Genomic DNA, 19,703 nt, shown 5'->3' with positions numbered 1-19,703 from the left:
AACAAGTTTTCATTATATACATATGATGCTCTCATTATTATTATTATTATTATGTTCCATACCCACGTGGTTTGAAAATGATATTGTTCACCATCATATTCCGTTAGATTCAACTTTCTTTAACTTACATTTTCAGGTTCTGGTAGAAACTTTTCATGATGAGTGGTATATATGCTCTCTGTTTGATCTTTTCCCTCAAATTTGATGCTGGTTGAAGATTTCTTTTCCCTGAGAATGTTTCAAGATTGGTTGCTTCTTATCATGACTGAATTTTGGATGTTCATATGGGCTTACGGTGTTGGTGTACTTGCGGCAATGAATGAGAAGAAGAGGATCCTCTGTTCATTTTCTTTGGATTTTCATCTTAATTTGAAATTATGCAGATTGACAATTTTAATTTGTTCAATTTGTGGATTTTTAAGAATCAAATATTATTAGTTACAGAGATGAACTATTCATGCAATCACAATATTCAGACCTTGGATGCTTTTTTCGTATTATATATGAATCAAATATTATATGTAAAGCTAATAGTCTATTTTTAAATTGTTAAGGATGTTATCTGATTTATGACTCTATAGCTCACAAAAGATACACGTATAAGCCATACATGTTTTGCCAAAAACCAGTGAGGACCGTTTCTTATCTTTTTAATTATTAACAGCATCTGCATGCCTAAAAACAAAATAAATAAAGACATCGGAGTAGAATATGTAGCTTTATGTTGTAGTTGGAAAATCAATGTCTACAGTTCAGATGAATGAACATGTGAAAAAAAATAATAAAATTAATAACAATGAAATATGAAGTTCCAAAAATAAATGAATCAATAAACAGCAATCAGAATGCTAAGCATAGACATCAAAACATACACCACACATGCATTGTAGACAAACAAAGACTACAGCAACAATACAACATTCAGACTGGAGATATTCTTATTTTTTGTACTAGCATCCCAAGAAAAGAATTACCCAATTGAACAAGTTATCAAGTCAATTATCAAGTAATTCACCCAAAAAAAAAGTCAATTATCACGTACAAACAAGACCAGAATTTCTAGAGGAATTTTATCAGTACAACAATGTCTCTTTAATGAAAAGACATTTTAGTCTGTTTACATATGAGAACGGATTACATATTTGAGTGTTAATGGACAAATATTTTGCAGTCAGCTTACCAATAAAGCACATGTTTACTTATTTGCCATAAACATAGAGAGCAAACATGACAGAAGTGATACCAAAACACTTAAACGTGCATCAATAAAAGGTAAAAAAAATTGTGTAACATATGCATAACCACCCCCCACACTATGCAAAGGAATCTGCAAACACGCTCATCTCTTGCATACTTCAAAATCAGCCGCGTCAATGAAGTTGCGGATTCATTTCCAAAAGAAGGAGCTGCTTCCCACAACTCTGACCAAGCTCACCATCCTTTATTATTTTACACCTAAAATCACTAAATGGCATGGCCTTACAACACTCACCCCACTAAAAAATGTAGCCGATTTATTTCTATGGTAAGCTCCAACTCTTGCCTGAACAATAGCCTGTCTACTTGTTCTTGTTTTGATATCAGTGATTGTTTTCGCAAAATTTGAGGTGGAGACAGATCATAAACATGCAAGTTAAGAAAAAGAAAAAAAGGAAATTTATAGATTAACCACGTCCCTTTTGCTATCAACTTTATAAAACCCATTTTTTCCGATGAACTAGAAGAAGCCACAGCACTTGTAATAGTTTGAAAAACAACATGTAAATTTGAAACTGCATTCCTTTCAATAATATAAACTAAGACAGATGACAATACTAAATAAACAAACAACAATTATAATTATTAGGTCCTACTTACACTTAAATTTAGAGCCACTAAAAAGCTAAATCAATCTTGAAGACATTTTTTTTTTTTTTTTTTTAACATGAAACAGTGAGTGAAACATAACCTTAGTCACCCAACTTCAAAGTCCACACCCACCACTCACAACTGCTCTGTTTTTTCCTCGAGAACATGTATCATGGGAGAAGAAGAAAAATCAAATTTGTCAATAGAATTTCAAATTTCTATAACTTTCGCTATGAATCACTAAAGCCTGTCTGGACAACACATTTTTCCTGGGTTCTACACATCATTTAAAGCTCACTATCTTTACCTTCCTTTCCTCCCTTAAACCTAAGTTGTTTTTCTCTCCCAGATTATTTTTCTCAGAAACCAAACTATGCATGAAAATTAATGAATAGAAATATATCTGAGATAGCACCACAACAGGAACTTCTGTGACGGCAGCCAATGAAAAAGCATCAGTAGTTTGAGAACTGACAGCAGTGAACATTACTCTGTTTTTCTCTGCGTCACTCTGTTTGCTCCATTTGCTATGAACAAATTAATTTAGTATATATATTTATATCTATATATATATATATATATTTAAAATGAAGTTGCAATAGTAGATGAGATAATTCATTTGTAGAATAGTGATGACGCTGACTTCCAATCATAAGAAATATGATTAAAATTCCTAAACCGTGTGAACCTAAGAAAAGGACAAAAGATGTCTTCTATACATCTTTTTTGTTAATACAACTCCCTTTCGAGGACAAAAGATGTCTTTTATATATGTATATATATATATATATATTTGGTAGTAAAATAACAAAAGATGTTAGGAGGAAGCTTCCTCAATGGCGTTGACTAAGGAAGAGCAATTAGATGAGATACAAAGCCAATTTTCCGAGTTTAATACACCAGAAACCAAACAAATTTTCCGAGTTTCATACACCAAAACAATCTTTCAAACTTCTTTTCTGAAAACCAAATTATGGATGCAGCACAAGCGGTGGGAGGTGCTTAGTTTCCTGTAGATTACCCTACAGGTGGTCAATCAGAGAAGCTAATTATGTATTTTTTTGGTTTTTATGTTCATGGTGCCATCATTTTTCATTAATATATTTTTGGATGTGTGCTCAAATACTATGTGATTTAAAATATTAGTTTTGTTTTATTTTCGTAGAATTGAACTTTTACATACAAGCTTTCTGGCAGATCTTTTGCTACAGATTTGGCTGTGGAGTCTGGAAGATTCCCTGTCGATCATTTTGTTGCAATTCCTGGTATGAATATAATTTTATTTTAGTAGAATTTTCATTGGGTGCTTGTTGACTGATCGGTTCAGCACCATGTCATGTGGATGAAAATCATCCTGATATTCTGTTTGGCAGTGATTTTGAAACATCGGAAAATACCCTTTTGCGCTAATACTGTTTAGATCATAATGTAATGATTTCTATGTTATGCAATTTTCCTATCCTAACATTTTCTTCACTGTATACTATTTTTTATTTTTTGTCAATTTCTTTTTAACAAATTAACAATAAATGTTAAAATCCTTTTAAATTAAACAATTTTCATTTTAACAAATTAACAATAAATGTTAAAATCCTTTTAAATTAAACAATTTTCATAATGGAAAGACAAAAAGCAAAAAGAAATAAAAAAACAAAACAAAAACATTAAAATGAGGTAGCATCGCATATGGTATCCTGAAGACTTATATTCTCTAATAGAGTAATACAATCTGAAATTTTTTCTTTCTTTGCTATTAGAGAGTTTCCTTTGATCGTGTTGCAATTTCCTTTGGCATATAGTCGTCAAAACATGGCAGCAGAAGTGGTGGTTGGAGCTATGCTCGCTTCTTCCCTCGATGGGTTGTTTAAGAGGATGGCTTCGCAGGAGGTCCTTGAATTCTTCCAAAGAAAGAGGCTCAGTGATCAGCTGCTAAAGAAGATGAAGTTGAAGTTGCTGTCAGCCAATGCGGTGCTGAATGATGCTGAGAAGAAGCAAATAGAAAACCCGAATGTGAAAAAGTGGCTTGATGAACTCCAACAAGTAATTTATGATGCACAGGACTTGATGGATAGCATCAACACTGAAGCTTTGGAACGCAAAGTGGAAGGTGAATCTGCATCGTTTAAGTTGAGGAGAATCTTCTCAACTACAAATAGAACAGATCAAAAGGTAGAGGAGATCCTTGATTTATTAGAATATATTTTAAATGAAAAAGATCAACTTGGTTTGCAAGGTGGTGTTCAAAACATGCTTTTACAAAGAACGCCTGCAACTTCTTTGGTGGAAGAATCTGGCATTTATGGTAGGAATTCTGAAAAAGATGCCATCATTAAGTTTTTGTTATCAGATGAAATTACAAGCAACAACAAGATATCTGTAATTCCCATCGTAGGCATGGGTGGGGTTGGGAAGACCACTCTTGCTCAGCTCATTTACAATGATGACAGGGTGGAGAAATGTTTTGACTGCAAAGTATGGGTTCATGTATCAGAAGAATTTGACATTTTGAGGATAACAAAAATAATTGCAGACAAAGTCCACGAACAATTAAAAACAATTGAAAACGGAGTCACCACAAAAAAAGATGATGGCAATGACCTAGATACTCTTCAAGTCAGGTTGAAGGAAGATCTAAAAGGAAAAATGTTTCTGCTCGTTCTCGATGATGTTTGGAATGAGAGGTACGAAAGCTGGGATGAGTTAAAAAAACCTTTTGCATCTGTAGCTTGCGGAAGTAAAATCATTGTGACCACACGAAATGAAGGTGTTGCTTCGGTGATGCGTGATGTTCCATCTTATCAGTTAGGAACGTTGTCTGGTGATGATTGTTGGAAATTGTTTGTAAAACATGCCTTCAACAATGTAGATCAGCCATCTTCCCATCCAAAATTAGAAGAAATTGGCAGAAAAATTGTCCAAAAGTGTCAAGGGCTTCCTTTGGCAATAAAGTCGCTTGGTGGTCTCTTACGTCATCAACTAAATCCAGAAGAATGGATGAAAATACTACACAGTGACCTATGGGAATTGCCCAAAGAGAAAAATAGTATTCTTCCAGTTTTATGGATAAGTTATCATTATTTACCTGCACATCTTAAACGATGTTTTTCTTACTGCTCATTGTTCCCCAAAAACCATACAATTGATAAAGATGAATTAATCAAATTATGGATGGCTGAAGATCTTATCCAACCCTCAGGAAAGAAGATGATAGAAGAAGTTGGCGAAGAGTACTTTCATGAATTATTATCAAGATCATTATTTCAACAATCAAAAGGCAGATATGGATCAATTTATTTTGGCATGCATGACCTCGTGAACGATTTAGCTACATTTATAAGTGAAGAATTATCTTTGAGATGGAATGAAGGAGACTCAATTAAGCCTTCAAGAAAGATTCGTCATTTGTCACATTTCGGATCATGTGGTGATCGTGGTATGGAGAACTATAAAGATTTACTTAGAGATAATCATAAGTATCTGCGCACCGTGTTCTTCTCACCATTTTCTTATGACACACATTTGTACAAGTACAAAGTAATCCAAAAGTTATTCACATTATCAAGCTTGAGAGTGCTATCTTTGGTTAACTTTCGTATTTTGAAGTTGCCTGATTCAATTGGGAACTTGAAATCTCTAAGATATTTGGATTTATCGTCCACTGAAATTGACGAGTTGCCAAATACAGTATGTACTTTGTACAATCTGCAGACATTACTTTTGAGAAATTGTGCATGGCTAAAGCGGTTGCCAGCTGACATGGGAAAGCTAATTAGCTTGTGCCATCTTGATCTTGATAATGAATTATGGCATCCAACGCCGCTAGGAATTGGTACTTTGAATGATTTGCAAACATTACCTTATTTTATTGTGCGTAAACAAAGACATAGTGGGTCTAACATTAAGGATTTGCAAGATCTTCAACTTTTGAGAGGTAGTCTTCGGATTTTAGAGCTTGAAAATGTTATAAATGTTGAAGATGTCTTGATGGCCAATTTGAAGGATAAGCAGTACCTCAGCAACTTAGAATTTGATTGGAGCTTTACTAATTCTGGTAGTTATTGCCCCCCATTGCATGAACAGGTACTGGATAGATTGCAACCTCACACAAACATCAAGTTTATCAAAATTTCATATTACATGAGTGAACAATTTCCAAACTGGATTGGAGATAATTCATTTTGTAATTTAGAACGGATGCACCTACTTGGATGTAAAAGATGTTTTCTGTTGCCACCACTTGGTCAGCTTCCATTTCTAAAAGAACTTGAGATTAGAGGATTTGATGAACTGAAAAAAATAGGTGAGGAGTTCTATTGTAACGTGGGTTGTTCGATGGTAAATAAGCCATTTAGATGCTTAGAATTGTTGCAATTCCAAGATATGCCAGAGTGGAAAGAGTGGTCATTTATTGAAAAGGATGGAGTTGATCATTTCCCTAGTCTTAAGAAGCTTTATCTAAGTAATTGTCCGAAATTAACAGGATGCCTATGCTTACTTGAAACTCTAGAAACTGTCCAACTTAGCCAATGCAACAAACTAGAGTTCCCAGGTAAGCATTGCTATGCATCCCTTAAAGAGATGGAAATAAAGTCAAGTTGTCATTTCATGAAGTCCATTCATTTGGACTACTTACCAATGCTTAATCGGCTTCTTTTGGAGGGCCTCGAAAGCCTGGAATTGGCTTCTTTTGGAGGATTGCCTGCTCCTAATATACAAGACATTCGGATCGCAGATTGTAAGAAGTTGAGGTCGTTGCCTGATCACATGAATACCTTTCTTCCCTTTCTTCGATCTTTGGATATATCTAGCTGTCCAGAACTGGAGTCATTTGGGGAAGGCGGAGGATTGCCAGCTCCTAATATACAAGACATTCGGATTGCAGATTGTAAGAAGTTGAGGTCATTGCCTGATCACATGAATACCTTTCTTCCCTCTCTTCGATCTTTGGATATATCTAGCTGTCCAGAACTGGAGTCATTTGGGGAAGGCGGACTACCTTCTAATTTGAGTAAGCTTTCATTTTACAGTCGCTGTAACACCTTCACAAGTGGCATTCAGCACTGGAATCTCCAATCACTCACCTCTCTTACTGAGTTAAACATCACCATCATGGATAAAGCATTGGATTCATTTCCACAAGAGGGGATGCTGCCCACAACTCTCACTCAACTCTCCATCGAATCTCCACATCTTAAAGCCCTAGACGGCAAGGCCTTGCTACACCTTGTATCCCTCAAAAAGTTGTGCATAGCATTCTGCTATGAACTTCAGCTCATGCCAAAGGAGGGGTTGCCGGCATCACTTACCAATTTGGTTATCAAAGGATGTCCTTACCTAAAATCCCGATGCCTGCGAGACATAGGAGAAGACTGGCATAAGATTGCCCATATCCCTTCCATATCACTGGAGTACAAGGAAATATGAAACTATAAATCTGTGCCAACATCAACCGCTTTCTCTCCTAAGAAGTAAATTTTTCCACCTATATTTTCTGCACTATCTTCATTTCATGTGCATGCTTTAGCCTTAAGCCTTATTTTCATTTAACACTATCTTCATTTTAGTGTGATGCACTGCTTGAGCCTTAGCAGTTTTAGTTTGAAAGTAGTGGAAGCCAAGGATACTAATACTTTGTGGCTAAATGTATACTTATGCATTTTCATGTAGGAAAGCTTTCAAATTTTAAGTATTTTAATGAATTGTAGTTGAAGCAAACAAATTAATTAGCTATAAATCTTATAGTTGTCCCTAATAGTTACTTTTAGTTGCGATTTTCTTTGTGGTTGAGAAATTTGTCACTAGATCCAAGATTCGTTGTATTTATATAGATATATATTAATTCTCTGCTAATTTGTGCTTAGCGTTTCTAACTGCAAACTTGCAGTCTGCTTTTGGTGAGAACTCATATGCAAACATTTTCCTAGAAACTACTAAACTGAGGGAGTTCTATAAAATGCCTAAGTCAGTGAGACGGAGATCATATATGCACTCCTCATGTTTGTACTTAAAAGTGTTTTCTGAAAAGATTAAGCAGAAAATAGTGATTAAATCTACATACATTATTATTATGTTGGAAATTTACTTTCAATTTTCATGATACCAAATATAATGTTTCTTTTCATTCATGTCCAAGTTACTTGGAAAACAAGTTTTCATTATATACATGTGATGTTTTTATTATTATTCTTTATAATTATATTATTATTATTATTATTTTCTGTTTCATAGCCACATGGTTTGAAAATGATACTGTTCACTATCATATTCTGTTGGATTAAACTTTCTTTAGCTTACATTTTCAGGTTCTGATAGAAACTTTTCATAATGAGTGGAATTATGCTCTCTGTTTGATCTTTTGCCTCAAATTTGATGCTGGTTGAAGATTTCTTTTCCGTGGGAATGTTTCAAGGTTGGTTGCTTCTTATCATGACTGAATTTTAGATGTTCATGTGGGCTCATGGTGTTGGGGTAGCTGTTGCAATGGATGGGAAGAAGAGGATCATCTATTCATTCCCTCTGGATTTTCATCTTAATTTTAAATTGTGCAGATTGATAATTTTAATGTATTTAATTTCTGGGTTTTCATGAGGTTCTGAGAACAAACTTTTTATGTGGCTAGTGGCTAAATGGTTGTTCTGAATCTGATGAATGCAAAGGAGATTATATATTTTCTTCTAGGCTTTTTTTCCCCCCCTTGGGATTTATATTTTGAAGTTTTATCTTAGTGCAGCTATTGGACGAGTAGTGGTATGCTTTGATTATATTATAGAAAGTTGAAAGTAAACATTTATATATTTATATCAAATAGTGGGATAATGATTTGGAAAGGGATTTTTATACATGATTTTTAAATAAGAATTTTATATAAGGAATTTCCATTTATACTTGCATAATACTCATTTAAGACTTCCTCTGTCCTGTTCTTGTTAGGTCTCACGTCTCAGGGTACTTTTCTTTTTTCTGCACTTAATTTCTTCATACTTTTAATTTTCAATTTTATTTTGTCATTATTTACTGCTTAAGTATTTTGAGAATTGAACATTATAAAGAAGTGGAAACTAAAGGGATTCAAGAAAAAAGTTTTATGAAATGGTTATGGTTGGAGCAGGAAGAAGACAGATTTATAAAGCTACAAAAATTGTGTATTTTTACTTTTTAAGCCAGCATATGAAAATAATATGATATCCAGTCGGTCTCCGTATGAAGTTGTCTAACTTTATAGAGACATAGATTTGAGATATGCAAAATGCATTGATTTAGCACCACTATATCATCTCTTTACTCTGAGATGTGCATGCCAAGTTGTCTCTTTAGAATTAGATTGTAGTTTAACATGCACTTCTGCTTATTTCATTAGTCTTGCTTATGTATTTGTACTGTACCTTGGGTAAGTTCTAAAACGTAGAAGACAGGAAAATAGGACTTGATATCTATGCACTATTTCTGTTTGTATTTAGTTCTTCAAGGAAATATTACTTAGAAATTGTTGATTATACATAGGTAGTATGGATACTGGAAAGCTTAGTCTTTACTTTCAAAATGCTATCTCTTTCGGTAATATCCAAGTAATTACTTAGTCAGACAAATGCTGATAACGTATCCAAGTAATTACTTAGTCAGACAAATGCTGATAACGTACATAATCTTTTGCTCACGTGTATTTTTGGATAAAACATCCTTTATCTGTTACAGTTCATGATATTGTTGTGTTCTAGTTCAAATGTTGCTGGATAGTTGTTTGGATAGATGGGAAAGTGATGTTGTATCAAATGCAAAGACTTTGATATTTATTCCTTTGAATATAAATCTCAGCTACAATTCCCTGTTCCAAAAAAGAATATAAATCCCAGGACTATCATATAGAAAACCTTGCATGTTGACGAGCTTTTCTTTAGATTTAGACCTGAAGCTCTACATGTAATAACCAAAACTTTGCAACACTGTGAAGCCAAAGATTTTAACATCATTTTCCATGGTTAGAACTTAAGAACTTAAAAGGTAACCTCTCTTGAATAATTTACATACCAAAATTTTTCTACTTAAGACAGAAGAGAAAACTAGAGATAAAATTGTGTATTAAAAATACCTCATTTGGACTGGGCTGACTATTCCTGCAAAGAAGAAGTATTCCCCAAAGCAACCTTTTGAATATGTAACACCGCCACAAGTTGCATCAATGACTTTATCTTCTTTTCAGATTCTCAAACCTTATTAAATAACTGGAGGAAAAAAAAAATAGTAAATGTTCAATGTTATAGAACACCATCATCTTGCAAATACCAAAAAGCTAACATTATAAAATGCAAGAATCTGTTTGCAGCCAGTATATATTTACAGCAGTTAGCACAGAAATTAAACAAATTCAAAGATATGCATAAGATGCACTTTTCAATAATCAAATTCAAGAGACCATCTTAGTTCATACAAGAGACCATCCTCTGTGGCCTTTTGGTTGCCGTAGATGTTCCTTCAATCCTTTCCACAGCACTCACATTACAAACTAAGAATTTCATAAAAAAAGAATAAATAAATAAATAAATAATCCTAAATCACCAGAAAACAACAATGATTATTAGCTCCTATGTATGCTTAAACTTAATCACAAACAAATAAACAATAAAAAAATTAAAAAAAAAAAAAAAAAAAAGAAACATAAACTTTTGCCCTGTTTAAGAGTTTATGGGAAAAATAAAATAAAATAATCACAAACCCGTTTCTTTTGTTTTTAGTTCCAAACCACCAAAAAGCTAGACTTTGAATTTTGTACACGAAACACAAGCCAACCAACTCCAATCAATCACAACAAGTCACAAATGCTCTGTTTGGTTCTTGAAAAAATGCACAAAGAAAAAAAATAAATAAATAGAAAATTTGTATTAGTTTCACACCTAAGAATTTGCCGAAGCCCCTGAAAATAACCACTTTCTTAAATTTTTTTTTTTTTTTTTCAAGTTCAATAATTTACCTTTACTTTCGTTTCCTTGAAATCCAAATCGTTTTCATTCCCCAATCATTTTATCAGCAAAACAAAAAACATAATATGTAAGAATGAAGAGAATGCGTAGTACCCGAGTGACCAAAATGGAAAATCGTGAGCTGAATGGGTTCGGATTTCGAAGCAGAGCAAGAACCAAGAAGGTAGACTGTCCGGGGCTAATGTACGGAATCTCTCTCTCTCTCTTCCTCTGACACGCTTCACGGTGTCCTCTGTATCTTTCTTTGGTTTGAACTTCGAACTTAAAGCAAGAGGTTGGTATAGTTTTATATACACCCTTTAGATATGCTACTGAAATGTCCAGCCGTATCTGACTTTTGGGACTTTCCCCTAAATTGGTTTGACTTTTATTTGTATTTTGGTCATGTCTTTTTTATTACATCATTCGGAACAAGTACAGTTTTCTATTTCTTTGTTTAATTATCTGGGATTGAGCCTTGTTGTGCCACACATATTCTGCAGAGCTTTCCTAAGTAGCGTTGACTTAAAAAAAAAAAAAAAAAAAGTTTCCTTTTTTCTCATTCAGAGCTTTCAGTTTCTTTTGTAAAGAGGTAATAACCATGGCAGGTCAAATGGTGGGTGGAGCTTTTCTCTCTGCTTCCCTTCAGGTGTTGTTTGACAGGATGGCTTCGCTACAAGTCATTGACTTCATCAGGGGAAAGAGACTCAATGAGGGTTTGTTCAAGAAGTTGAAGATCAAGCTGTTATCAGCTCATTTCGTGCTGAATGATGCTGAGCAGAAGCAGATATGGAATTCAGCTGTGAGGGAGTGGCTTGATGAACTCCATGAAGCGATCTATGATGCAGAGGACTTGGTAGATAAGATCAACACTGAAGCTTTAAGATGCAAGATGGAAGCTGAATATGGAAGCAGCTCAACCCATCAGGTATTGAACCTCTTCCCTACCAGAACTAGTACTTCCTTTAATGAACATGTAGAATATAAAATGATGGAGATACTTGATAGATTGGAATTTATATTGGATCAAAAAGATTCCCTTGGTTTGAAAGGTGATGTTCAAACCAAACCTTCAAGAAGATTACCTACAACTTCTTCAGTTGAAGAATCTGGTGTTTATGGAAGGAATAATGATAAAGAAGCCATTATTGAGTTGTTGCTAACAGATAATGGTAGCGGCAATGATAACATGTCTGTGATTCCCATAGTTGGCATGGGCGGGATTGGGAAGACCACCCTTGCTCAACTCGTTTATAATGATGAGAGGGTGAAGAAATGCTTTGAACTCAAAGCATGGGTTTTTGTATCAGAAGAATTTGATGTCTTCAAAATAACAAAAACGATTAAAGAGAGAGTGACTTCCATAATATTTAAAGGCCAAGACTTGGATCTTCTGCAAGTTCAATTGGAGAAGGCTCTGAGAGGTAAAAAGTTTCTGCTTGTTCTCGATGATATTTGGAATGAGGATTACTTTATGTGGGAAGTGGTCAAGAAGCCTTTTGAATGTGGAGCATATGGAAGCAAAATTATTGTAACAACACGCAATGAAAGTGTTGCCTCGGTGATGTGTAATAATGTTCAATCTTATCAACTTGCAACAATCTCCGATGAGAACTGCTGGAAATTATTTGTAAAGCACGCCTTCAACAATGTACATCCATATGTCCATCCAAAATTAGAAGAAATTGGTCGACAGATTGTTATTAAATGTAAAGGTCTACCTCTAGCGGTAAAATCACTTGGTAGTCTCTTACGTAATCAACTAAATCCAGATGAATGGGAAAAGATACTACAAAGTGACATGTGGGAGTTACCCAAAGAGAAAAACAGCATTCTTCCAGCTCTATGGTTGAGCTATCATTATCTACCTTCACATCTCAAACGATGTTTTGCTTACTGCTCAGTGTTCCCAAAAAATCATGAAATTGACAAAGAAGATTTAATCAAGTTGTGGATGGCAGAAGACCTACTTAAAGCCCAAAAAGATAAGAGGATAGAAGAAGTTGGGGAAGAGTCTATTAAGGACCTAGTGTCAAGATCATTATTTCGACAAGTGCTTAGAGAACCTTGGTATGAAAAATCTCCAATTTGCTACACCATGCATGATCTTGTACACGATTTAGCTACATTTGTAGCTGGAGAATTTTGCTTAAGCTTGGATGTTAATAACTCAAATAAGTTTCTAAACAAAGTTTGTCATCTGTCACAAGAGAATGAGAAAGAACATAAATATGACTTTAAGAGATATGAATATTTGTTTAGAGCTAAGTGTCTTCGCACCTTCTTCTTTCCATTGCAATGTTATGGGGGGATACAATTGCAGTTGCAAAACTTAGTGGCAATAAAGTTGTTACCAACATTAACATGCCTAAGAGTGTTATCTTTGAATGGAAGTTCCATCACAGAGTTGCCTGATTCCATTGGGAATTTAAAGCTTCTACGATATTTAAATTTATCGAAGACTAGAATAAAAGAGATGCCCATTTTCCTTTGTGCTCTGTATAATCTGCAAACGCTAATTTTGTCACATTGTGGACAACTTAAGTTGTTGCCAACCGACATCGGAAGGCTGATCAACTTACGTCATCTTGACATTACAGACACAGGATTAGAAAGAATGCCATTAGAAATTGGTAATTTGAAAGATTTGCAAACACTGACTGAATTTATTGTGGGCAAAGATAGTGGTTCTACCTTGAAGTCATTAAGAGATCTTCAACATTTGCGAGGAAAACTCTGTTTCTCAGAACTAAACAACATTGTTAATGTTGAAGATATATTAGTGGCCAATCTGAAGGACAAGAAGTACCTTACTCAATTAGAGTTTTGGTGGGACTACTTTGATGATATTGATAATTACCAAATGCATAGCAGGGTACTTAATGGCCTGGAAACTCACAGAAGCTTGAAGTTACTCAAAATTGAAAATTACAGAGGTCAACAATTTCCAAAATGGGTGGGAGATCCTTCATTTTGCAATTTAGAAAAGATACGGCTTGGAGGATGTGAAGAATGTAGCATTTTGCCACCACTTGGGCAGCTACCTTTTCTAAAACATCTTATGATTGAAGGATTTGACGAATTGGTGACAATAGGTGATGAGTTTTATTGCATTACCGGTGGTTCATTAGCGATGGCTAGGCCATTTGGATGTCTTGAGATTTTGGAATTTTACAATCTGCAGAAGTGGGAAGAATGGTCATTTGTCGATCAAGTGGAAGGAAGAGATGCTTTCCCTAATCTTAAGAAGCTTGTTTTGGGATGTTGTCCGAACTTAACTGCACACATTTGTTTACCCAATACCACACAAGAAGTCAGCATAAGAAAATGCAGAAAACTAGAGTTGTTAGGAATGCAGCAACTTTTTGGTAACCTTGGAAAGTTGCATATAGAAGAGAGTTGTGATACTGTAAATTCCATTGCGATAGACTAACTCCCAGTGCTTGAAGAGCTTACTCTGGAATCTTGTGAGAATCTGGAGTCCCTTACATGTTCAGGACAACCTCAACCTCCTGCACTCCTCTCTCTTACAAGCTTTGAATTAAAAGGTTGCACAAAGTTTGTTTCATTCCACCAAGGTGGGTTGCCTGCCCCCAACCTGAAATATTTTTGCATTGCAGATTGCATTAACTTGAGGTCATTGCCTCAACATATGCATACCCTTCTTCCATCTCTTCAGTCCCTATCTCTAGCTAATTGTCCAGAATTGGAGTCATTTCCTGAATGCGGATTGCCTTTAAATTTAAGTCAGCTTCAAGTTTCAAATTGTGAGAAGCTGTTTGCCAACCGCATGGAATGGAATCTCGAAACACTCACTTCTCTTTGCTCCTTAAGTATCTCCAACATTGATGAAATAGCATTGGATTTATTTCCTGAAGAGGGTCTACTACCTACCACTCTCGTTCATCTCCACATCGATTCGCTTCCACACCTTAAAGCTCTTAATGGAAAGGCTGTTCAACATCTTTCCTTCCTTAAACGGCTGGCAATTTATAGATGCAAAGAGCTCCAGTGCTTGCCAGAAGGACTACCTGCATCTCTTTCTGAGTTGACTATCGTTCACTGTCCTTTGCTAAATCAACGATGCCAGAGAGATACAGGGGAAGACTGGCCCAAAATTTCCCACATTACTTACATATCAATCGATTATTATCGCGTATGATGAGCATTGAGAATCAAGATGTGTCCATTCCTCTTTTTCTTCTCCATTTTTCTCCGGGTACTTTTTACTTTCCTGCAATTCATAATATTTACTTTGATTTTTCATTTTTATTTTGTTATACATGTATTGCTCAAGCATAGAAATGTTTCTAAAAAGTAGTTGGCAGGAAGTAGCTAATTATAATCTTCTAGTTTTACCATGCTAAATACTTGTACTTTTACTTTCAGTTGAGCTCTTATCCAAATATTTTACCTGAAACTAGGAATTTACAATAACATGCCATATGATGCCATAGGAACATGGGACTCATATGCACAAATCGAGTTTACACTTGGTGTCTTCAAGAAAACATTAAGCAATGAATTCTCGAAATGTCATTTCTATTTTCATTTTATTATCATTTTTTGTCTATTTATTCCAAGTTACTTTGACAAAACAAATGCTGACGAGATACATTAATCCTCCATTCTCATATTTATGGTTGCATGCTTGGAAAATTGGAATTTCAGGTACCCAGATCATTTCAATATATAACAAATAACAAAACTTTCTCAACTCGCATTTTACAGGTTCCAATAGTTAACCGACTTTAAGAGTGTGACACAAGTTCTCTGGTTGATCTTTGTCCTTAGATTTGATTTGGGAGGAGAAGCTGTTGGTTCATTAATTCAAAGATTGTTTTTTGTTACTCTATTTCAGTTGAAATTTATTGTTTTTGAGTTCCTCTGAAAATTTCGCCATTATAACAACGCAGATTAACTACCTTTTGTGATGGATGGGAAGAGAATTTCCTGTTCTATGCTGGGATTGTGAATGTTTGCTTGAAATTTTCATCTTTGTAAGTGTGCTGCAAATTGACTGGTTTAATGTGCTCAAGCTTGGATGTTTACGAAAGTTTGGCAACATACTTTTATGTTACTGGACAGTTTGGTTGGGTGCATGGGAAGGAGATGTTATGTCAAATGCTTGGATTTTTATGTTTCCTTTCAATTTTAATCTCAGAACCGTATTAACGGATGCTGTTTTGGATGTGTTGGATTATTAATAATAATAATAATAATAAGTAACCAATATAACATCGAAAAATTAAGAAGTGATCGATTCAATAAACATCTCAATTTCTAATTTTCAAGAAAACGTTTGGGGTGGGGAGTAATTGTCTGATAGGCTTGAGTCAACTTTTTTTTTCCCCCATCAATTAGTTATTTCCTCAAATCATTTGCATTATGATAATTAATAACAATAATTATTATTTTTTATAAAACCATTTATGTATAAACTATCTATATCAACAAAAAAGAGTTTAAAACCATTATAAGTTTACATATAAACTATATGAACAGAAAAAGAGTTTTGTGTGTCACTTGTAAAAAGTGTATACACTATGATATTGGCACAATACATAGGAAAGCTTTCAAATTTTAAGTATTTAGACGGCCTGTAGTTAAATATTACAAGACTACCAAGTGATTTCACTGCTCAAGGAAGACCTTTGCCCTTTTCAACAATCTGTCTAAAAATCTCTTCTAATTTTGGACGGGCACATGGATCTTCAATGTTGAAGACGCGCCTTACAAATAATTCCCAACATTATCATCAGACATTGTATTTAGATCTTGATGTGCTTCAAGTTCTAGATGATGTTTGGAATGTGGATTATTTCCTTTGGGAAGAGTTGAACAAACCTTTTAAATCTGGAGAATATGGAAGCAAAATCATTGTAACGACACAAAATGAAAGTACAAAGGTATGAAGAATCAGCTTTTTATTTTTCCCCATCAATTCAAATTGGTCATGGAATTTTAGAGGTTGGTTAAGATAAATCTAGCTAGTTAATGATCTATGATTCACTAAAAAGTTGTCGTGAACCTTTCAACACTTTTCCGCCTATGAGAGAAATAGAGTAGTGCTTTTATTTGCTCTCGCACTATTAGTCTTGTCATCTGAATCAATTTATGAAAACAATGTTATTGAAATTTGCAATCTTAGAAATTTGTGCATGATCAAATATGGACTTAAGCCCACACGCGTCAAGGTTTCAAATTTATTCTTCTGTTATAAGAGACCCATTATATTTATATATATATATATATATATAAATATATACAAAAATGCTATATGAACGAGGTCCTCAATCAAAGAAGCGATGTGGAAATTGCCCAAGGAGAAAAACAATATTGTGCCAGCTTTGTGGTTGAGCTATCGATATCTACATTCACATCTTAAGCGGTGTTTTGCATATTGCTCAATCTTCCCCAAGGATTATGAAATCAATAAGGAAGAAATCAGGCTGCGGATGGCTGAAAATCTTATACAACCCCAAAGAAACAGGAATACAGAAGAAGTTGGAGAAGTATACTTTGACCACCTGTTAGCCAGATTATTTTTTCAACAGTCGTTAAGTTTGGATAGATCAGTTTGTTTTATCATGCATGATCTTGTGATTGATTTAGCTACATTTATAGTTGGGAGAAATTTGTTTGAGGTTTGATGATATCAACTCAGATAAGGTTCTAAGCAAGATTCTTCATGTGTCACATGTGAAAGAAAACATTCTTGTCATGAACAAGTATGAAACTTTATCTAGAACTACACGATTGCGCACCTTATTCTTATCATCATAACATGCTTCCCCCTATAATTACTCAGCATCCAAGAACTTGGGGATGTTAAAATTGTTGCCAACATTAGCATCCTTAAGAGTGCTATCTTTACACAGGTGTGTTATCGAAGAGTTGCCAAAGCCAATTGGGGATTTGAAGTTCCTAATGTACCTAAATTTATCTGAGACTCTAATTGAAGAGTTGCCTAATACAGTTTGCACTCTGTATAATTTGCAGACACTACTTTTGAAGAGATGTGTAAGGCTTAGGTGGCTCCCAACCAACATGGGAAGGCTAACCAATTTTCGTCATCTAGACATTACATCAACAGGCTTAGAAGAGTTTCCATTAGAAATTGGTAAATTGAAAGGTTTGCTGGCATTAACGGATTTCATTTTGGGAAAGGTAGCACTGGTTCTACCATAAAGGAGTCGAATCTTCAACTTTTGCATGGAATACTTCAAATTTCAGGGCTTGAAAATGTTGTTGATGTTGCAGATACCTTGGTCGGAAATTCGAAAGACAAGAAGTACTTGACCAAATTACAGTTCCTTTGGGATTCTAATCCTGAAGAATCCCCAAAAACCACAAAGATGTACTTAATGGGCTGCAACCGCACACAAATATAAAGGTACTCCAAATAAACTCTTACAGAGGTGAACAATTTCCAAAATGGGTGGGAGATCATTCATTCTGTAACATAGAACAGATCCACTTTGAAGGCGGTAAGAAACGTTGTTTCTTGCGACCACTAGGACACCTATCATTTCTAAAGAAGCTATGTATCATGGAATTTGATGAATTGGTGAAAATTGGTAATGAGTTTTATCATGCTCGTTCTTCCATGGCTAAGCCATTTAGAAGCTTAGAATTATTAAAGTTTTGCCACATGCAGGAATGGCAAGAGTGGTAGTTTGTTGGAGAAGGAGTTGCTTTCCCAAATCTTAAGGAGCTACATTTGGAAGATTGTCCAAAACTAACTGTAAATCCATGCTTACTTGATACCATAGACACGATCCGACTTAATGGATGCCATAGTTTAGACTTCTTGGGAAATCATTGTTATGCATCTCTTAGAAGGTTGAGTTTAGACTTCCTGGGAAATCATTGCTATGCAGTTGAAAATTTATGATAGCTGTGATTCTATGAGATCTATTGTCTTGGACTGCTTGCTAGTGCTTAGCAAGCTTGATCTAGAGTTCTGTGTGAATCTTAAGTCCCTTGAATTTTCACAACAACCTTGGCCTGCACTTTATTCTTTAAGATACTTCAAGTTAACAACTTGCCCCAAGTTTGTCTCTTTTCCACCTGAAGGATTGGCTGCTCCAAACATTGAAGAGTTTCGCATTGAAGATTGCAAAAATTTGAGGTCATTGCCTGAAAACATGAGCACCCATCTTCCATCTTTTCAATCCATATTTCTTATTAGTTGTCCACAGCTTGTTTCATTTCCAGAATGTGGATTGCGACCAAATATAAATAAACTCAAGATTTCCTGGTGCAATAAGCTTTTCCCCAATCGCTTTCAGTGGGATCTGCAAAGATTCAATTCTCTTAAGTTCTTGGAGATCACTAGCATAGATGAAGAGTTGGATTCATTTCCGGAGGAGGGGTTGTTGCCAACCACTCTGGTTGATCTCCATATCATATATCTTCCTCACCTTAAGTCTCTGAATGATAGGGCCTTAAAACAACTTGACTCCCTTAAAAGCATGTCAATCTCTTCCTGCAATGAGCTTTAGCTATTGCCTGAAGAAGGGTTGCCAAAATCTCTTTCTGATTTGATTATCTTTCAATGCTCTTGGCTCGAACAACGATTCCAGAGAGAAACAGGGGAAGATTGGCCCGAGATTGCTCACATCGCTCGCATTCTATTCTTTTAAGTGTTATTATGACCTGTTCTTGTTAGTTCTCATCTACTTTTCTATTTTCTGCATTATTTATTGTATCTACATTTTACTTTTTTACTTTTTACTTCTTGAAATAGTTTGATAATTGAACTTTATATAGAAGTGTAAGAAGTGTAAGCTAAAGGGACTTTAGAAAAGTTTTTGAAATGGAATTGGTTAAACATTCTTCAAAATGCCATATGTAGACCTAGAAGTCAGGAAATTAGGACCTTATAATTGATGTGCA

At 34.9% G+C, this 19,703-nt stretch overlaps 3 protein-coding genes and 1 long non-coding RNA gene across 13 annotated transcripts; 3 read left to right on the top strand and 1 right to left on the bottom strand.

Moving 5' to 3' along the window:
• Positions 1-2,677: 2,677 nt before the first annotated feature.
• Positions 2,678-8,696, top strand: LOC107417832 (putative disease resistance RPP13-like protein 1). 7 transcript variants are annotated; one of them, XM_016026481.4, is made up of 4 exons: positions 2,678-2,876; positions 3,046-3,113; positions 3,648-7,316; positions 8,151-8,696. In XM_016026481.4, the coding sequence occupies exon 3, from the start codon at positions 3,658-3,660 to the stop codon at positions 7,270-7,272; it is 3,615 nt and encodes a 1,204-aa protein (XP_015881967.3). In that variant the 5' UTR covers positions 2,678-2,876; positions 3,046-3,113; positions 3,648-3,657; the 3' UTR covers positions 7,273-7,316; positions 8,151-8,696. The 7 variants fall into 7 exon arrangements, with proteins under 7 accessions (XP_015881967.3, XP_048329038.2, XP_060670171.1 ...); XM_048473081.2 differs by having other exon boundaries at positions 3,606-7,316; XM_060814188.1 differs by having other exon boundaries at positions 3,014-3,113.
• A 912-nt stretch (positions 8,697-9,608) lies between these two features.
• Positions 9,609-11,056, bottom strand: LOC112491563 (uncharacterized). The gene is made up of 2 exons (XR_009635474.1): positions 10,917-11,056; positions 9,609-10,067 (listed from the first exon to the last, which is right to left on the bottom strand). It is a non-coding gene; the product is annotated as an uncharacterized LOC112491563 (long non-coding RNA).
• Positions 10,965-15,799, top strand: LOC107417847 (putative disease resistance RPP13-like protein 1). Of its 4 annotated transcripts, none has more exons than XM_060813984.1 (3): positions 10,965-11,097; positions 11,411-15,021; positions 15,534-15,799. In XM_060813984.1, exon 2 carries the CDS (start codon positions 11,416-11,418, stop codon positions 14,233-14,235), a length of 2,820 nt encoding a protein of 939 aa, XP_060669967.1. In that variant the 5' UTR covers positions 10,965-11,097; positions 11,411-11,415; the 3' UTR covers positions 14,236-15,021; positions 15,534-15,799. The 4 variants fall into 4 exon arrangements, with proteins under 4 accessions (XP_060669967.1, XP_060669966.1, XP_060669965.1 ...); XM_060813985.1 differs by lacking the exon at positions 10,965-11,097 and having other exon boundaries at positions 11,560-11,730; positions 11,811-15,021; XM_060813983.1 differs by lacking the exon at positions 10,965-11,097 and having other exon boundaries at positions 11,404-15,021; positions 15,719-15,799.
• Positions 15,800-17,110: 1,311 nt separating this feature from the next.
• On the top strand, positions 17,111-19,309 carry LOC107417833 (putative disease resistance protein At3g14460). The gene is made up of 6 exons (XM_048474611.2): positions 17,111-17,317; positions 17,430-17,533; positions 17,684-17,937; positions 18,039-18,162; positions 18,463-18,535; positions 18,686-19,309. The coding sequence occupies exons 1-6, from the start codon at positions 17,111-17,113 to the stop codon at positions 19,307-19,309; spliced, it is 1,386 nt and encodes a 461-aa protein (XP_048330568.2).
• The last annotated feature ends 394 nt before the right edge of the window (positions 19,310-19,703 follow it).

This window comes from Ziziphus jujuba, chromosome 2, assembly GCF_031755915.1.
Source record: "Ziziphus jujuba cultivar Dongzao chromosome 2, ASM3175591v1".
NCBI classification, from domain to species: Eukaryota; Viridiplantae; Streptophyta; class Magnoliopsida; order Rosales; family Rhamnaceae; genus Ziziphus; species Ziziphus jujuba.
This window is presented reverse-complemented; position numbering and strand designations above follow the sequence as displayed.